This window comes from Coregonus lavaretus (genome assembly GCF_964263955.1).
Source record: "Coregonus lavaretus genome assembly, chromosome: 38".
In the NCBI taxonomy this organism is placed as follows: Eukaryota; Metazoa; Chordata; class Actinopteri; order Salmoniformes; family Salmonidae; genus Coregonus; species Coregonus lavaretus.
Window position 1 is genome coordinate 59,588 of NC_140025.1, and position 19,121 is coordinate 78,708.

Sequence of the window (19,121 nt, forward strand, 5' to 3'; positions counted from 1 at the left end):
CATCGTTTTGATGTCTTCACTATTATTCTACAATGTAGAAAATTGTAAAAATAAAGAAAAACCCTGGAATGAGTAGGTGTGTCCAAACTTTTGACCTGTACTATATATATATATATATATATATATATATATATATATATATATATATATATATATATATATTTTTTTTTTTTTTTTTTTTTTTTTTTTTTGCTCAGAAAACTTGGGGGGGGCCAAATAAAATCATTTAGGGTGTATTCACTTGGAATCACCGCATCCAGTAGGTGGCAGCAACACACCTTTTGGGGTTGTAGTCCGCCATAAAACCCCACCGAAGAACAAAAACCAAGCGAAAGGAAAAATAACTTACCGGTACGTGATTCTAGAAACTCTCGTTGTCGTTGTAAAATTAAACAAACAATACAACACCACAACCCCTTACCCTATGTGGGAAGATTTTTTACATGACAGACTGCTTTGAGCGATGACGTCGCAGCTGGACCCTATTGGGGGAGCCTATTCCTCTCTGATAAGATACCGTTGCACAAACATGCTTATCTAGGCATACACCAGCACTGGTACCAGGTAGTATTAGCTAGCTAGCTACGTTCTCTCTGACTCTTAGTACATTTAGCAAGCTAGCTAGCCAGCTAACTAGCGATTAGCATTAGCGGCTAAACAAAATTACTTTAGCAACAACTTGCTAACAAAAGACAAACTAGCAGATTGTAGTTTGCAGACAGTAGATACACAAACTAAGTGTATATAACGCTCGTGGAAAGCAGCATGTCACCAACTTTGTTGCATCAATCTGACCATGCAGAGTGAACAGCAAGAAAGTGTTCTTTACTCCGTGTTTGAGCAACTGCTCTCTCCTTGAGTGACAGGGTGCTTGGTGTGGTTAGCACCAGCAGCAGGAGGGAGAGAGACGACTGCAGTAGCAAACGGAGTAAACTATATATAAAAAAAAAAAAGTATCACATTTAACAAACCAAACAGGTAGAAGGTAAAGTAAATACTCAAAACGGTCCATGCACCAATACCGGTATATAGTAAAATACCGCCAAGCCCTACCATGTAAAGTTCTCTGCTGAGTGGACTTTTAACTTGCAACAATTCTCAACCACTAACAAACGCAACAGTGTTGTGGAATATGTGCTGTGTTGACACAATCCTGTCCATCTATGGAAGCTTTACCTTTCAGGTACACGGACCTGAGCAGTCACTAACCTTATGTTGCTTTGGATTAGAGCATCTGCTTAATGTAAAAATGTAGTCCTGCACAGCTGACAGTGCAGACTAAAGTATTTTTTTCCTACTATTTCTTTTTTCTCTCTCTGCATTGTTGGGAAGAGCCTGTAAACCTTTCACTGTTAGTCTGCACCATTGTTTATGAAGCATGTGACCAAATGTGATTGGATTTGACAGGCAGGTGTAGAACCACCACAAACACACACAGCCTGGTACGTACACAAGCCATCAAGACAGTAACACTGAAAAACACCACACTTTGAATTCAAGTTTATTTTAATTATGTTTCATAACCCCCTGCATTAATTCAAATGTCATTAAAGTACAGTTTAGGACAGAGTGATAGAAGTAGAAAATTGAAACACACTTCTTTGCTTGAGTTTCTAGGGAGACCAAGGGGGGTAATAAGCCAAATTGACATAGTTGCATTTTAAATGTGAATATTGTAAGCAAATCAATGATGCCACTTTACCCATCGACTCTCTATTATCAGGAGATCAAGCGTACACGTGTGCACCAATATAGTGGCTGACTATTGCTGTCTGATTTGTTAAGACTTTTTAAACTACCTGGTCAAAGTGTCAGTGTTCAAACAGATTTTGTAATTCTCACTCTTCATGGGGCTGAACAGGTCTGAAAATAACAAATGAGAAAGAAAAAGTTATAGCCACCAAGGTGTGTACATTCTCACATACAATAACTACAGAAAACACAGGACAACTGAATTCTGAAATGGCTTCTACCCCTTAATGTCTACAGAAAATGTTTTACTCATCGTACAAGGTATGTTGTATGTGAAAATGTTTAACTGTGGCTGTTTAAAATTTCCAAACAAGTACTTTTTCAGGTAAAATGGGTCATTTATGGGTGTGAAATTTAGCAAGCAAATTAGAATTTCAGGACCAGTCATTCCTATCCAGGTTCCAGCAACAGAATACAAATAATTTTCATTCCAGCTTTCGCAGAATTCAGAGTCTCACAGTTTATTTAATGCAGAGTCTCGGCATGTAACATGAGTCTGCATTAGAGAAGCACAACACAGTCATACATCCAATTCAGAATGGGTGCAACTGGAGATACATGAGGCGTCACTATCGATTAGCTCTATTGCAATTTGGGGATCAGGGATATTCTAGTTTCAGAATTCTCTACTAGTTAATGTTTATTTTCTCCAAACCCAATGCTGCAATACCATAATTTTTGTTTGCATAATTGCATTACACCCTAAACCCCTCTTACCATTCCCCGCCATAGGCCATATTGGCTAGTTCTTACTCGTGTTCTTAAAGAGTATGAACATGATTACACTTTCCAAACATCTTGAAGTTACCAACAAGTGAACCCTCCCTCCCCCATTTGTACTCATTCACACAGTCATAACTTGACTCAATGGTCAAGAGCACACACAGGATTAGACAGTGACATACATAGACATTTACCCACTGACATAGACCAAATACTCTGTCTCAACACTTAACATTGCCCGTTTTCTAGTCCCCTTTGTGACCAATGATCGGAAAGAACATAAGGTGAAGGGAATCTGAAGCAAACTCTGCCTTGGGCTAGTTTGGGGTTTACACTATATACAGTGGGGAGAACAAGTATTTGATACACTGCCGATTTTGCAGGTTTTCCTACTTACAATGCATGTAATGGTCTGTCATTTTTATCATAGGTACACTTCAACTGTGAGAGACGGAATCTAAAACAAAAATCCAGAAAATCACATTGTTTGATTAAGTAATTAATTTGTATTTTATTGCATGACATAAGTATTTGATCACCTACCAACCAGTAAGAATTCCGGCTCTCACAGACCTGTTAGTTTTTCTTTAAGAAGCCCTCCTGTTCTCCACTCATTACCTGTATAAAAGACACCTGTCCACACACTCAATCAAACAAACAGACTCCAACCTCTCCACAATGGCCAAGACCAGAGAGCTGTGTAAGGACATCAGGGATAAAATTGTAGACCTGCACAAGGCTGGGATGGGCTACAGGACAATAGGCAAGCAGCTTGGTGAGAAGGCAACAACTGTTGGCGCAATTATTAGAAAATGGAAGAAGTTCAAAATGACGGTCAATCACCCTCGGTCTGGGGCTCCATGCAAGATCTCACCTCGTGGGACATCAATGATCATGAGGAAGGTGAGGGATCAGCCCAGAACTACACGGCAGGACCTGGTCAATGACCTGAAGAGAGCTGGGACCACAGTCTCAAAGAAAACCATTAGTAACACACTACGCCGTCATGGATTAAAATCCTGCAGCGCACGCAAGGTCCCCCTGCTCAAGCCAGCGCATGTCCAGGCCCGTCTGAAGTTTGCCAATGACCATCTGAATGATCCAGAGGAGGAATGGGAGAAGGTCATGTGGTCTGATGAGACAAAAATAGAGCATGGAGGTGGAAACATCATTCTTTGGGGATGCTTTTCTGCAAAGGGGACAGGACGACTACACCGTATTGAGGGGAGGATGGATGGGGCCATGTATCGCGAGATCTTGGCCAACAACCTCCTTCCCTCAGTAAGAGCATTGAAGATGGGTCATGGCTGGGTCTTCCAGCATGACAACGACCCGAAACACACAGCCAGGGCAACTAAGGAGTGGCTCCGTAAGAAGCATCTCAAGGTCCTGGAGTGGCCTAGCCAGTCTCCAGTCCTGAACCTAATAGAAAATCTTTGGAGGAAGCCGAAAGTCCGTATTGCCCAGCGACAGCCCCGAAACCTGAAGGATCTGGAGAAGGTCTGTATGGAGGAGTGGGCCAAAATCCCTGCTACAGTGTGTGCAAACCTGGTCAAGACCTACAGGAAACGTATGATCTCTGTAATTGCAAACAAAGGTTTCTGTACTAAATATTAAGTTCTGCTTTTCTGATGTATCAAATACTTATGTCATGCAATAAAATGCAAATTAATTACTTAAAAATCATCATGTGATTTTCTGGATTTTTGTTTTAGATTCCGTCTCTCACAGTTGAAGTGTACCTATGATAAAAATTACAGACCTCTACATGCTTTGTAAGTAGAAAAACCTGCAAAATCGGCAGTGTATCAAATACTTGTTCTCCCCACTGTATGCTAGTGTTGACCTATTCTGTCTTTACACAGTATGGGTCACAAAGTAGATCAGAAAACAGGCCAGGGAAAATAGCAATAAGGATATTCAGACCTTGTATGTCACTCTCACTCTCACAGAAACACAGTTTCATACAGACATTCACATTAAGCCAATTATACACCCACCCAAACAATCTAACAGAACAGTAATTCATATTCAGACACACAGGCAATCACATCCATACCAACAAACAAATGTGACTGGGCACTAACTTACTCTCAAACACACCAACCTCGTCTCTCACACAACAACCTTCTCTCTATGACACACACGCACGTATAAAACACTTACTGACAGTCACTCACGCAAAGCACACAAAATGCCATAACATGACATTACACTTTTTTGGTTTAGGTTCAATATAAATCCTGAAAGTCAGTATAAAAAAAAAAGAAAATATATAATATTCAAAACTACCTCTACCATGAAGCAAATTCATATTTTATTGTAAACGACTTGTGTGAATTGTGAATCATTTACAAACCAATTTCTTCAAAATGATACCAACCACCTCGTAAAAAGATTGACCTAGCTAACCAGTATGACTGTGCTAGGGTAGCCCTCTCCAGTAAAATAAATAAATTTAAAAAATCAAAATATGATATACTTTTTTTGTAATTTTGGAGAAAATTACAAATGTGTTGAGTTTCAGATCTATTGCAAACCATGTTGGTTGGTCGACTGTTGTGCTGGAGTTCTTAAAGTGGAACTGACAGCGTTTTAACTACTTTGCGGACATGAAATAGAATCATATAAATCAGTCATAAATATTAAATTCCCAGTTTATACTTCAAAACCAACTTTATAAGAGGTTCTATTTGCCTCAATTCCATGACTTACAGTAAGGCATTGTTGGCAGAATAGATGGATGCAGTTCGCTGCATGATTAATATAATTCACCAGTACATTTCTTAGTAGTCCAAATTTTTTTTGCTATCAGGTTGTAAATCACAGCTGGCCTGGTACATTGTTTGCTGCCACAACCCATTCAGGATGCACCGTTTCAGTTTCAATGACTCAATATTTTGAACAAAAACGGACAACTGTAACTAAGGCTGGGAATGTCAACACAATCAAACATGCAAGGGCAATGATCACAAGTCACTAATAACGTAGGCTAGTGCACGTGCCAAAAAATGACCGCGGGCCGAATAGGACACGAGAGTATAAATTAGTCAACAGTTGAGTCATAGACTTTATGAAATTACAGCCTCATGCACTCGCGTCGGTGAATTCAACTTACATTTCGCTGCTTTTGTGTGTCCCGTTTACAGCGCGCAGCCGAGGGAAAGTGTACAGACATGCCACAGTCCTAGCTAGGCTAACAAAATGTTGCTGTCTGGCTTCGGTTTTTAAAGCTTGACAATTAACAAAACATTTTAACCTGCAACGACTTATCCACAGTTAGCATATCTTAGTTGTCAATCAAATGTATTTGGCATCGATCAAATGGGCGGGCAGGCAGGCAAGTTGACCATTCAGTTGTCAAAAAGTGGGTTCGGACAAGCATGCATTGGCAGGCAAGCTACAGAAGGACGAGCAGGCTACCCGTCGTTTATCTGTGCATTTTTGACGGCTAACTACTGTTAGCTGGAAAAGTTTGAGGGTCTGTCTAATGTTCCCTAGTTAGATTTTAGGTCATCTCGCTCTGGCTAGCATTAGTTGTTGATCTTGTTGATGTGCATAGGCAACTGAGGGAGAAAGCCTACCTTTTTATGGTTGTTTAATCAATAGGATTGTGTTCCCAAATGTAAGACTCCCTTGGTATTTACATATTTGCAGAAATCCAGTCAGGTGTATTTAGTGGCTTTTGGCGAATGCGTTCTAATCTAAAATCGCGGTGTTGCTACTGCCTGTAAACACACAGTCCAGTTCAAAGTGAATGATGGCAGGCCAATGAGGCAATGGCTTATTTACATATAGGCCTACTGTAGATCTGATTGGCTATGGCGCACGGGTCTACGTAGACTCCGTAGTCCGGCGACTACGTTTTTTTTCGGTTTTATTTACTGCAGTGTCAATTGCCCAAACGCATAGACGCTTAACCACTCTATAGTGCTATAGAATTTTCACAAATGCCTTACTATACGTCATTCCCAAACATTCTATGAATTTATGAAAACGACCATATCTAAGCGCTCGCTCATCAGAATACAATTTTTAAAAAGTAATATTCTTCCTGGGGCTGTATATGAACAGATTAATAAGACTTCATGTTGCTAAAAATCTCAGTTCCACTTTAAGTACCAGAGAAAATAAAATATTCAAGATGCCTCAGCGCCCCATATTGAAGACTATGGGGCTCGCAAACCCACACAAACCTAGTGCCCCAAAGCCCTGCCCCCCTCCCTGCTTAGCAAGCATTGTCAAAAATAATTTCAAAGAAGCAAAAGAAATACAAATAATGTATCTGCTTTTATCAGCATCGAAAACATTTTTGCGGGACAAGAAAATATCACAGCTGCCAGTTTGAAGATGCTACAATTCGCTTTCAAATATAATTCTAATGTGAGCAAATGTGAGCAAACCCACCTTACATGAGAATAGTCCCTCAGCCCTTCACAATAACAAAACTGCACGAAAATAAATGTCTATTTAATAAAAAACTCTGCCAAGTTCTCAGCTCATATGTACCATAGCAAAATACCCTCCCTTCTCTCTTGGAGCCAGAGTGAGGAACATCACTCAAGAGCTCTGAAGATTTAAAAAATAAAAAGCATAGTTTCTTGTTGCCTCGTTTTTAGTCTAAATAAAATGTTGGCCTTGGCATGCACAGTAAATACTGACAATTAATACATTCAAAACTTTAAATTGCCATTATGGAGATGAAAAAGAAAAACACTTTGGAGATAGATTCTAATTAGACCCTAACCCTAAAGACATGCCCATTGTTACCAACATGAAATGTCTACCTCTAAAAAAAACATTACTTTTAAGGGACCCTCACATTGAGGAAGAAAAAGCAGATCTTAAAAATATGTTATGTTAAACCATGTTGTTTTGCACAAAGAAAACCGTAAGATTGCCTCTAGGACAATTCAGGCAGATGTTAGGAGGGCCTTTTTGCTGAAGACTGAGTTTGTTTCATTTGACTGTGTTTAGCTTTTCATGTATTGTGTAATTTGTATGTACACTGAAAATATAAAATGCAACATGTAAAGTGTTGGTCCCATGTTTCATGAGCTGAAATAAAACATCTCAGAAAGTTTTCATACGCACAAAAAGCTTATTTCTCTCAATTTTCTTTCACAAATTTGTTTACATCCCTGTTAGTGAGCATTTCTGCCAAAATAATCCATCCACCTGACAGGTGTGGCATATCACGCTGATTAAACAGCATGATCATTACACAGGTGCACCTTGTGCTGGGGATAATAAAAGGCCACTAAAATGTGCAGTTGTCAAAACACAATGCCACATTTGTCTCAAGTTGAGGGAGCGCGCAATTGGCATGCTGACTGCAGGAATGTCCGCCAGAGCTGTTCCCAGATAATTCAATGTTAATTTCTCTACCATAAGCCCCCTCAAATGTCATTTTAGAGAATTTGGTAGTACGTCCAACCGGCCTCACAACCGCAGACCACGTGTATGGCGACATGTGAGCGAGCGTTTTGCTGATGTCAACGTTGTGAACAGAGTGCCCCATAGTGGTGGTGGGGTTATGGTATGGGCAGGCATAAGCTATGGACAACGAACACGATTGCATTTTATCTATAGCAATTTGAATACAGAGATACCATGACAAGATCCTGAGGCCCATTGTCGTGTCATTCATCCGCCGCCACCTCATGTTTCAGCATGATCATGCACAGCCCTATGTCGCGAGAATCTTTACACAATTCTTTGAAGCTGAAATTGTCCCAGTTCTTCCATGGCCTGCATACTCCAGACATCCATTGAGCATGTTTGGGATGCTGTGGATCGACGTGTACGACAGTTTCAGTTCCCGCCAATATCCAGCAACTTCGCACAGCAATTGAAGAGGAGTGGGACAACATTCCACAGGCCACAATCAACAGCCTGATCAACTCTATGAGAAGATGTGACCACCATTTGCCTCATGCAGCGCGACACCAGATACTAACTGGTTTTCTGATCCATGTCTCTACATTTTTTTAAAGGTATCTGTGACCAACAGATGCATTTCTGTATTACGAGTCATGTGAAATCCATTGATTAATTTATTTCAATTGACTGATTTCCTTATATGAACTAACTCAGTAAAATCTTTGAAATTGTTGCATTTATATTTTTGTTCAGTATATATAGATATGTACAGTGTTTACTGATGTGTGCATGCAGGGCTCATCTGCGATAGAGAACATGGTTTCAGCATGACTCCCTGCTTAAATAAAGATTTTTAAAAAATGCCCATGCTGATCGTAATTTCCAACAACACCTGTGCGTCTTTCCGAAATTGGAAAGACGCACCAGTTCTTTCCATAGTTGCAGACATATGGCCCTATTCTGTATATAGTGCACTACTTTATGGGCCCTGGTCAAAAGTAGTGCACTTTATAGGGAATAGGCTGCCATTTTGACCTATAGTCACAATAACATCATAATGGGGGCCAGATCATGCACCACCGCAAAATAAGTATGAAAGCTCAGAAAATTGTTTTACTAGTAAGATGCAGCACAATGTCAGTAATTGGATGCTACTGTGAATTGTGTTTTCATGAACTGCTCCTGTACTGGTATGAGATTGTTTATACATAGGGGAATTATTGTCCTGTGCTATAGTAGCTTGATTGTAGGCTATCATTCACAGTTTTTACAATGGGCCCAATCTCTTCTTTATGTGGTCTTATATCGTATTTATATCTTATTTTCTCCACACGATTATTCGTAGTGACAGGAAACAAATCATGTTGCGTCTAAGTAAAAGCTGCCCTTTTTTATTGCGATGTTTACATTAAAAGTACTCTCACATTATAGATGATGGCAGTCAGAGTTTGAGCCTTGGTTATTGAACAACATCTCAAACAGGAACAAGATTCCCTAGGAGAGTGCACAACGAACGCTCTACTTGCATAATGGATATCGGAATAAACCAATGTTTCAATTCAGCTTAATTGTGCTTGTATTCTGTCTGTGGTGTGAGAGAAAGACAGATGAAATGAGCACATGAGGGAGAGTAATTAAGGCACTTGAGTGACAAAAGGTGTGTGAATGTAAGCGGGCAGGATGGCTGGTGTGAGTGAGCCATTACAAGAGTCTACAGCGCTTTCGGAAAGTATTCAGAACCCTTTCCTTTTTCCACATTTTGTTATGTTGCAGCCTCATTCTAAAATGTATTTAATTGTCCCCTAATTGTTTTCTTTCATGGGAAACGAACCCACGTCATTATGGGGTAGTGTGTTAAAAATATTTAATCCATTTTAGAGTAAGGCTGTAACGTAACAAAATGCATACATTTTTTGTGCTGTGTTAAATAGCAACAAATGTAATATTGTCATATAATAATGGCTTTCTATCTATAACAGCGTTGATGTCTGACGTATGTGAGCGCCACCATGTCGAATAATAAAAAATAAAATAAAATGCAATTCAAAGACTTGAGCCTGCTAGTTGTCATCGATAACAGATCAGGTTTGAATAACCTAAACATGTTTTACGGTTGGGACGGACTGGGCCGCCGAAAGTGTATGTGACTCAAGCTGCTGAACTAGCTAGCTGTTGATCATTTTGAAAGTGACAACTTTAAAGCAACGTAAAGCCACCAAGCTATGTTCTAATACAGGCATTTGTTTGATTACGCAGCTAAGGCTTGTTTATTTTTCTGTAATGCTAGCAAGAAGTCCAGTTTCCAATCTGCCTGGCTGCCCACAGCACGCAACCAGCTAGCAATGGGCAGCTAGCTAGCTAGATATTTCTGGTATAGATGAGACATTATTCAAGTCGAAGTTGGATATTAGTAGTGCTGTAGCAAAGGATCTATTGTCCAACCATTTGTGAATACGTTTAAACCCCCAAATATAGCATCTTAATTTCAAGCAAAAACGCACGGAAGTGAATGGGCTTTCCAACATTCTGAAGCTTTCTTTACCCTTTCGTGGTTGTTGTTAAGGTTAACCCTTGGAATACAATCTGTCCCCCAAGGAAATCTAATTAACATAATACAAAAATCCCCATCAAAATCCGTCTGTTTAAGCTAGTTTTGTTGCATGGGCTGGGTCTCAATCCACCTGGATTTAAGGCGGAGTTGCTCATTGGTTGTTAGAAATAACAACATTTTCAATGACAACATGTGTATTAGAATTAGAACAAAGTAAAAAAAAAAAAAACACTTAGCTGTTAGCTAGGCAAGTTGTACTTCGAGGCTTAAAATCAATGCAAAGAAGATTTGTGGTTGGATTTGCAGTGTGAATTTACTTTGAAAATTTTGACATGAGCTAGCAACTTTTGACAGCGATTTCGTCTGAAAAAAAAGTAGTGCCCCAATATTTGGACAATCGTTGTGATTGGAGGATAGCGGTGAGGGTTATCGAATTAGGATCAAGTCCCATGTTCTCCTCGAGCTCATTAATGATAGAATGTTCATATTTGAAGATGGCAGAAAAGCCAGTCTCTTTGGCAATGACAAGGAGTGGAATGTTAGCTAAAGAGACTGGTACCCAGGTTGGTCTGCTGTAACCAAGAAGCTTGATCTTGACATCTAGCCACTTAAGTACCTAGCAAGTTAGCAAACCAAATGCAAAGCTGGAGCCCTGAGCTGGATATAATTTATATATCTTAGAGTTATAGGCAGTGGCGTAGCACACACCCCCGCAGCCCCCGGGTGCCCCCAAAAAATACATTTTTAAACAGTTCTGAAAATCAGTCAGTATTTTGAAATACCCCAATGTACGTTATATCGCCCAAGCCTACTGCCGATAAAAGTGGATGACGTATTCAGCTGGAAACAATACAAATTGGATCAATATTTTGCAAGGTTCTTCGCTTTTTTTGTGTGGCAATGTTCCTCACCTATCTCAAGTTTTTCAGCTGATTATTACCTTGCAATACCAGGATACAATCCTAAAATGTCTTAAGCCAAAAAAGGACTGATATCATTAAGTATGCATTGGGCAAGTTACCTTTAGTGCAAAATAACATGGTTAAGACTATTTCAGTCAAAAAATGCAGGCAGCTCCTAATGAAATAAAAAGGGGGAATAAGAACATAACATACAAATCAGCCAAAACAAAAATCACCAGGTTGCCAGGTTCTGAAGGTTGAGAAAAGATAAGTTGAAGAGGTGTCTGAGCTGCAAGAGCTGAATGTTGTGCAAAAGCCGGGTATATCCTGTTGTCCTGGATGGAAGATAGGGTGGCAAGGATTAAAAAGATGGGTCACACACACACACACACACACACGTCGCAACACCAGTGCCCAAATCAAAATATTCCTTATCCCCTTGTGTAGAGCCACAATTATTTGATAGACATAAGCAAGATGGTAATGGAGCCATATTGCTTACCCTGACCCTTTCAGATCTAAGTTAGGGTTGACCTAAAATAGACATTTTCACTGGCATGTCAGACTGATGCAGTGCATTCGGAAAGTATTCAGACCCCTTGACTTTTTCCACAGTTACGTTACAGCTTTATTCTAAAATTGATTAAATACATTTTTTTCCTCATCAATCTACACACAATACGAAATTGAGCTCAGGTGCATCCTGCTTCCACTGATCATCCTTGAGATGTTTCTACAGCTTAATTGGAGTCCACCTGTGGTAAATTCAATTGATTGGACATGATTTGGAAAGGCACACACCTGTCTATATAAAGGTCCCACAGCTGACAGTGCATGTCAGAGCAAAAACCAAGCCATGAGGTCGAAGGAATTGTCCGTAGAGCTCCGAGACAGGATTGTGTCGAGGCACAGATCTGGGGAAGGGTAGCAAAAAATGTTGGCAGCATTGAATGTCCAAGAACACAGTGGCCTCCATCATTCCTAAATGGAAGAAGTTTGGAACCACCAAGACACTTCCTAAAGCTGGCCGCCCAGCCAAACTGAGCAATCGGGGAAGAAGGGCCTTGGTCAGGGAGGTGACCAAGAACCCTATGGTCACTCTGACAGAGCTCCAGAGTTCCTCTGTGGAGATGGGAGAACCTTCCAGAAGGTCAACCATCTCTGCAGCACTCCACCAATCAGGCCTTTATGGTTGAGTGGCCAGATGGAAGCCACTCCTCATTAAAAATGCACGACAGCCCGTTTGGAGTTTGCCAAAAGGCACCTAAAGGACTCTCAGACCATGAGAAACAAGATTCTGTGGTCTGATGAAACCAAGATTGAACTCTTTGGCCTGAATGCCAAGCATGTTGGTGGCAGCATCATCTTGTGAGGTTGTTTTTTAGCGGCAGGGAGACTAGTCAGGATTGAGGGAAAGTTGAACGTAGCAAAGTACAGAGAGATCCTTGATGAAAATCTGCTCCAGAGCGCTAAAGACCTCAGACTGGGGCTAAGGTTCACCTTCCAACAGGACAATGACCCTAAGCACACATCCAAGACAACGCAGGAGTGGCTTCGGGACAAGTCTGAATACTTGTGTAAAAGGTTCTGAATACTTGTGTAAATGTGATATATATAATATTTATTTGCCAAAAAATTATTCAACCGGTTTTTGCTTTGTCATTATGGGGTATTCTGTGTATATTATTATAATAATTTTTTTATCCATTTTAGAATAAGGCTGTAACATAACAAAATGGAAGAAAGTCAAGGGGTCTGAATACTTTCCGAATGCAGTGTGTATATATATACACACACAGCTGCGGTAAAAATTAAGAGACCACTGCAAAATTATCAGTTTCTCTGGTTTTACTATTTATAGGTATGTGTTTGGGTAAAAATTACATTTTTGTTTTATTCTATAATCTACTGACAACATTTCTCCCAAATTCCAAATAAATATTGTCATTTAGAGCATTTATTTGCAGAAAATGACAACTGGTCAAAATAACAAAAAAGATGCAGTGTTGTCAGACCTCGAATAATGCAGAAAATAAGTTCATGTTCATTTTTAAACACAGTACTAATATTTTAACATAGGAAGAGTTCAGAAATCAATATTTGGTGGAATAACCCTGATTTTCAATCACAGCTTTCATGCGTCTTGGCATGCTCTCCACCAGTCTTTCACATTGATGTTGGGTGACTTTATGCCACTCCTGGCACAAAAATTCAAGCAGCTCGGCTTTGTTTGATGGCTTGTGACCATCCATCTTCCTCTTGATCACATTCCAGAAGTTTTCAATGGGGTTCAGGTCTGGAGATTGGGCTGGCCATGACAGGGTCTTGATCTGGTGGTCCTCCATCCACACCTTGATTGACCTGGCTGTGTGGCATGGCGCATTGTCCTGCTGGAAAAACCAATCCTCAGAGTTGGGGAACAATGTCAGAGCAAAAGGAAGCAAGTTTTCTTCCAGGACAACCTTGTACGTGGCTTGATTCATGCGTCCTTCACAAAGACAAATCTGCCCGATTCCAGCCTTGCTGAAGCACCCCCAGATCATCACCGATCCTCCACCAAATTTCACAGTGGGTGCGAGACACTGTGGCTTGTAGGCCTCTCCATGTCTCCGTCTAACCATCAGATTACCAGGTGTTGGGCAAAGCTGAAAATTGGACTCATCAGAGAAGATGACCTTACTCCACTCCTCTACGGTCCAATCCTTATGATCTTTTGCAAACCTCAGCCTGGCTCTTCTTTGCTTCTCATTGATGAAGGGCTTTTTTCTAGCTTTGCACGACTTCAGCCCTGCCCCTAGGAGCCTGTTTCGAACCGTCCCCGCTGTGCACGTCACCCCAGCTGCCGTTTGCCATTCTTTTTGTAGGTCACTTGATGTCATCCTATGGTTGTTGAGTGACATTCGAATGAGTTGGCGGTCATCCCGGTCAGAAGAGAGTCGTTTTCACCCTCTGCCTGTCTGTAGCTTTGTTGTCCCCAATGTCTGCTGCTTGACCTTGTTCTTATGAACCAGGATGGAAGCAACCTGACGCTCACTGTATCCCTCTGCCAGTAAAGCCAGAATTGAACCTTTCTTTTCCTCACTCAAAACTTTCCTTTTCAACTCTTTTGGCATGGTCAATAGTTATTTTTTGATTAATATTACTTTTGAGGTACTATTAGCACTGTTTTTGCCATCCAGCTGGTCCTATTGCAAGAGGATAGTGATAACCACAGCAGTGGTTTTTATACTTTTCCTCATTAAATAAGATTTGGTTCAGGTGATCACCTAATCAGTACCTAATTCAGTAGAATGAGGTGTGCCTGTGTTGGAATTCAAAAAGACTGGAATGGAATGGCTGTCATACATGTAGAGATGCTGATTTAAGAAACATTTGCAGTGGTCTCTTAATTTTTTCCACAGCTGTGTGTGTGTGTGTGTGTGTGTGTGTGTGTGTGTGTGTGTGTGTGTGTTTATATATATATATATATATATATATATATATATATATATATATATATAAATAAAAGACTGCCTATATTGTATGTCAGAGTGAATGACTCACCAGTTGAGGGGTTCTAGGGCTCCCCCTGTAGGCGGCCTGTCTCCTTCAGCTCCTCCTCGCAATCGGGGTTGGCGGCGTGGAACTCTGCTACATACAGGCTCTTGTCAATGCTGCCAGGGATAGGCTTGATGTCGGTGACCAGCTGGTCCTCGATAGACTTCAGATTGAAGCGGTCCTCAGAGGTGATCAGGTTGATGGCCAAGCCCAGGTGTCCAAACCTCCCTGAGACAATACCACAGAGGGATGGAATGAACATGTGGCCAGGTTCTCAAAACAAAGCATTCAGATATTACAAGAATATAAAAAGCATTGACATTATACCACACAAAACAGTTTTCATACCTGATCTTCCGATGCGATGCAGGTATGTCTCGGCGTTCTTGGGGAAGTCGAAGTTGATGACGACATTGACAGCCTGGATGTCAATACCTCTGGTGAACAGATCTGTTTCAAACAGTAAACCATAAAACAGTTTAATCAACTGTACTACATACCCAAGTAAAATCTGATATAACCAAACAAAAAATACAGGAAAAAAATTCATATGGACACACAGGGCTCTAAATTAAAGGTGCAATATGCAGAAATGGCTCCGCCATTTCTTTGTTACAAAAATGCTAAATAGTTTGCCTATATAAAGGTGGTACCGGGTCAATGTGCAGGGGTACAGGTTAGTCAAGGTAATTTGTACATGTAGGTAGCCCGGGTGGCCATTTGATTAATTGTTCAGTCTTATGGCTTGGGGTTAAGAAGCTGTTAAGGAGACTTTTGGACCTAGACTTGGCGCCCCGGTACCGCTTGCCATGCGGTAGCAGAGAGAAGAGTCTATGACTTGGGTGACTGGAGTCTGCGAATTTTTTGAGCCTTCGTCTGACACCGCCTTGTGTGTGTGTGTATATATATATATATCTCCTGGATGGCAGGAAGCTTGGCCCCAGTGATGTACTGGGCCGTATGCACTACCCTCTGTAGCACCTTACTGTTGAAATCATGGAAATATAATGATTATTCTAATTCTATAGGGCGGCAGGTAGCATAGCGGTTAAGAGCGTTGGGCCAGTAACCGAAAGGTTACTGGTTCGAATCCCCGACCCGACTAGGTGAAAAATCTGTCCATGTGCCCTTGAACAAGGCACTTAACCCTAATTGCTCCTGTAAATTGCTCTGGATAAGAGCTTCTGCTAAAATGACTAAAATGTAAAATAGTTAGAATATAATAGTGGGAACTTTGAACACTATTGTGTGACATTACAACAAATGAAAATGCCAGGTGGAGTTATTGCTTTGCGTATTCCTCTTTGATTTAGCAGGTACTGTTGCACAAACATACTGATTTAGGTCTACACCATCACTGGTATTATCAGGCTGTATTGCTAGTTACGTTTGCTCTGCCAGCTAACTAGCGATTAGCATAAGCGGCTAACATGATTTAGGCCCAACTTGCTAAGAAAAGACAAACTAGCCATTTGCCCATGTAAGAAACAAACTAAGTGTAATTATGGAACGGTAGTGGATTTATATTAAGAAGCAAAGTGAAAACAGCATCGTTGTCATCAACATTGTTGCATGTGCTGCATTGACCATGCAGACTGAACGCAAGTGTCTCATGGTCGAGAAACAACAAATGCGCTTGAGTGACGGGCGGGGCTAGGTCTGTGTGGAAAGCGGCATGGAGAGAGAGAGGACTCAAATAGCGGAGTAAACTATAAAATTGGACGTTACACACAGCGTATCATTTAACAAACCAAACATTCAAATACCGTTATAGAAGGTAACGTAAAAACCCAAACCGGTCCGTTCATCAATACCGGTATATCGTAAAATACTGTATACCGCCCAGCCCTAAGTTCACCTAATTTCAGTTTGTGACAAAACAAGCAATGCAGTGTAGAGAATCATTGTACCATCTAAACAGCTGTGAAATATATTTTCAATAACCCAAAATATTGTATTTTCAGTTGGTGTACAAAACCGAAAGTAAAAACAAAACTTAACGGGAAGCATATAAATAGCGCACATAGACCAGATCGACCGCTTCTTAGATTTGCTTTCAATGACATTTCAATAAAAGTCACATTTCTGAATTTGGTCGGGTCGCCCATTGGTAGCACACCCCCCCCAATGCTCACTCTGCTCCCCAAATTGAATAAACTGCTACTATTGTTACACACAAATATGGTATAAGAATAACAATTTAAATGTAGCCTTTTACTCCTCCCTGGTTCCCCCTCCATATTGAAATACAAATTCAAATAAAGGAGAAATAAACCAGCTTACCGCTGTGCAATTTCACATGCATCCCTATCAATGAAGACTAGGGTGGGCCAATATCTATTTTAGATTCTCAATTTGAAATTAAAAATGAAGTTGGTTCTGGAAGTATTCTAAGGGTGATTATTAGGTTGCCTAAACATGATTAGTGCTTCCTCTTCAAATCAGTTTTCTAACCTAAATAAAGAGGATAGGTTGCTGCTACTGGTCAGAGTCTGAGGCAGGCTGCCTCTGACTGGGGAGAGAAACAGGGTTGCTTAAGCCTACATTTACATTTTACATTTTTAGTCATTTAGCAGACGCTCTTATTCAGAGCGACTTACAGGAGCAATTAGGGTTAAGTGCCTTGCTCAAGGGCACATCAACAGCCTACTGCCTGAGGTTCAGCGCAACAGCCCATGTCTAATTCTGTAATAATTCTGTATACTAGAAACCAGATATGTTAAGGTTTATATGACCGTTACCAATTATCACTCATTTGAGAAAGAGCACTCGGATGCGAGATGCACATCTTGTCACATCGCAATAGAAACTTTCTCCATTTGAAAAATGTACATTTTCAATATAATTCTTGCTTATGAATTGACCATGTTAAATTTGACTGCACCATTTTATTTGTTCCAAGTTAGCCCACATATTTTAGTGTTTGTTAAGAAGAGAGGAGAGAGAGTGAAAGAGGAGATGGTGTGCATTTCTCTGTTCACCTTACCAGCCTTGCTCAACTTATTTCCCCTTCACAAACCTGAGGACCGGACAAAACCAAAAGCATAATTTGCGGCGAGGGGGATTCAATCATAAAATAAGGTAGCACTATGTGGTGTAGGTCTAAAGCTTTATGTTTATAAAGTAATTTCCAATCACTCAAATTCATCATGGTATATTATTGACCCGTCTCTAATATTAACGCGCCTGGGTACAACCATGATGCTAACGAATATGCGTCACTTTTTTCTCTAGGGCACTGACAACGGTGGAGCGAAGCCTAATCATTGCAACAATTATTATCTGGGTGATTTTTTTTCTGCCCGCACTGGTGCTCCCAAATTAATATACCAGGTCGCACAGCTAAATATTTAGGAGCATATGCGACCAAAATGGTTGCACTTTAGAGCCCTGTGGACACGTACCGGTGCAGACAAGATTTCTGCAGAGTCCATTTCTGAAGTCGTGGAACACACGGTTTCTGTACTCCTGTGAGGATTAAAAGAACACTGCATGAGAGCACTGAACACAACCTCAGAATTGCATCTTTTCTCATGGCTCCCACACATTGACTAGCACAATCTCATATATTCCCCATATATTTCTGTCCAAAAGGTTGTCTCCTCTTTGGTCAGGTTTTTTTGTTGTAGGACAATAAATATGAATCTGTTCATCATTAAATCTGGAATGGTTTGTAGACCATAATAATAAAATCAGGAGAAGGAACCGGTTCAGGGAACAAAACATAAAATTATTAGAGTAACAGAATCAGAACCGTTAACGAAAGAGATCTAAACAGTTCCCGGAACAGAACTGTTATTTTAAAAGCATGGGAACCGGTTAATAACGTTTTTTACATTCCGGGCATTTTTTCCCCAGTCCCACAAAAAACTAAGCCCTCACTCTGTCACTCAAACGTATTCCAGTGTCTGCCTACCAGAAAATCTTTGCCAGTGTGTGTGTGTAGGCAACCTGCCTCTCCACCTCAGAAGCATAGTCTAGTAGCCTACTGACGTTACAAGCGTGATTCAGAAGTTAGGAAGAGAGATTTTTAATTAGAGAAGAATGGATTAACCTTTTCAATGCTAGTTAAGGATACTGTAGTGATCACGTTTCACATTGGATTTTTAACTACAATAAGGTAAGACGTTTTTATTTGAATTATATTGCCGCTCTGCACACACAAGCTTGTTACTTCAAAGGCATTCAAAGTTCCTTCATAGAAGCCGCTCCCCTGTAGGTATAATTCTGTGGGCCTAAGTCAGATGCATGTCATAACAAGATGCCCACCGAGC

General features: G+C 40.5%; 1 protein-coding gene across 3 annotated transcripts in view; it reads right to left on the reverse strand.

The window, feature by feature from the left end:
- Nucleotides 1-1,485: 1,485 nt before the first annotated feature.
- The window catches only part of LOC311112020 (putative ATP-dependent RNA helicase ddx6), a 36,316-nt gene continuing 18,680 nt past the window's right edge, over nucleotides 1,486-19,121 (reverse strand). For 2 of the 3 annotated variants that reach the window (XM_084154978.1, XM_084154977.1), the window contains 4 exons: nucleotides 18,252-18,315; nucleotides 15,196-15,297; nucleotides 14,854-15,075; nucleotides 10,705-11,645 (listed from right to left, as the gene is read on the reverse strand). In XM_084154978.1, coding sequence (XP_084011104.1) covers nucleotides 14,867-15,075; nucleotides 15,196-15,297; nucleotides 18,252-18,315 — 375 coding nt within the window. In that variant the 3' untranslated portion in view covers nucleotides 10,705-11,645; nucleotides 14,854-14,866. Of the gene's footprint in view, nucleotides 1,864-10,704; nucleotides 11,646-14,853; nucleotides 15,076-15,195; nucleotides 15,298-18,251; nucleotides 18,316-19,121 lie in introns of those variants that run through there. The other variant, XM_084154976.1, reaches the window with a different exon arrangement.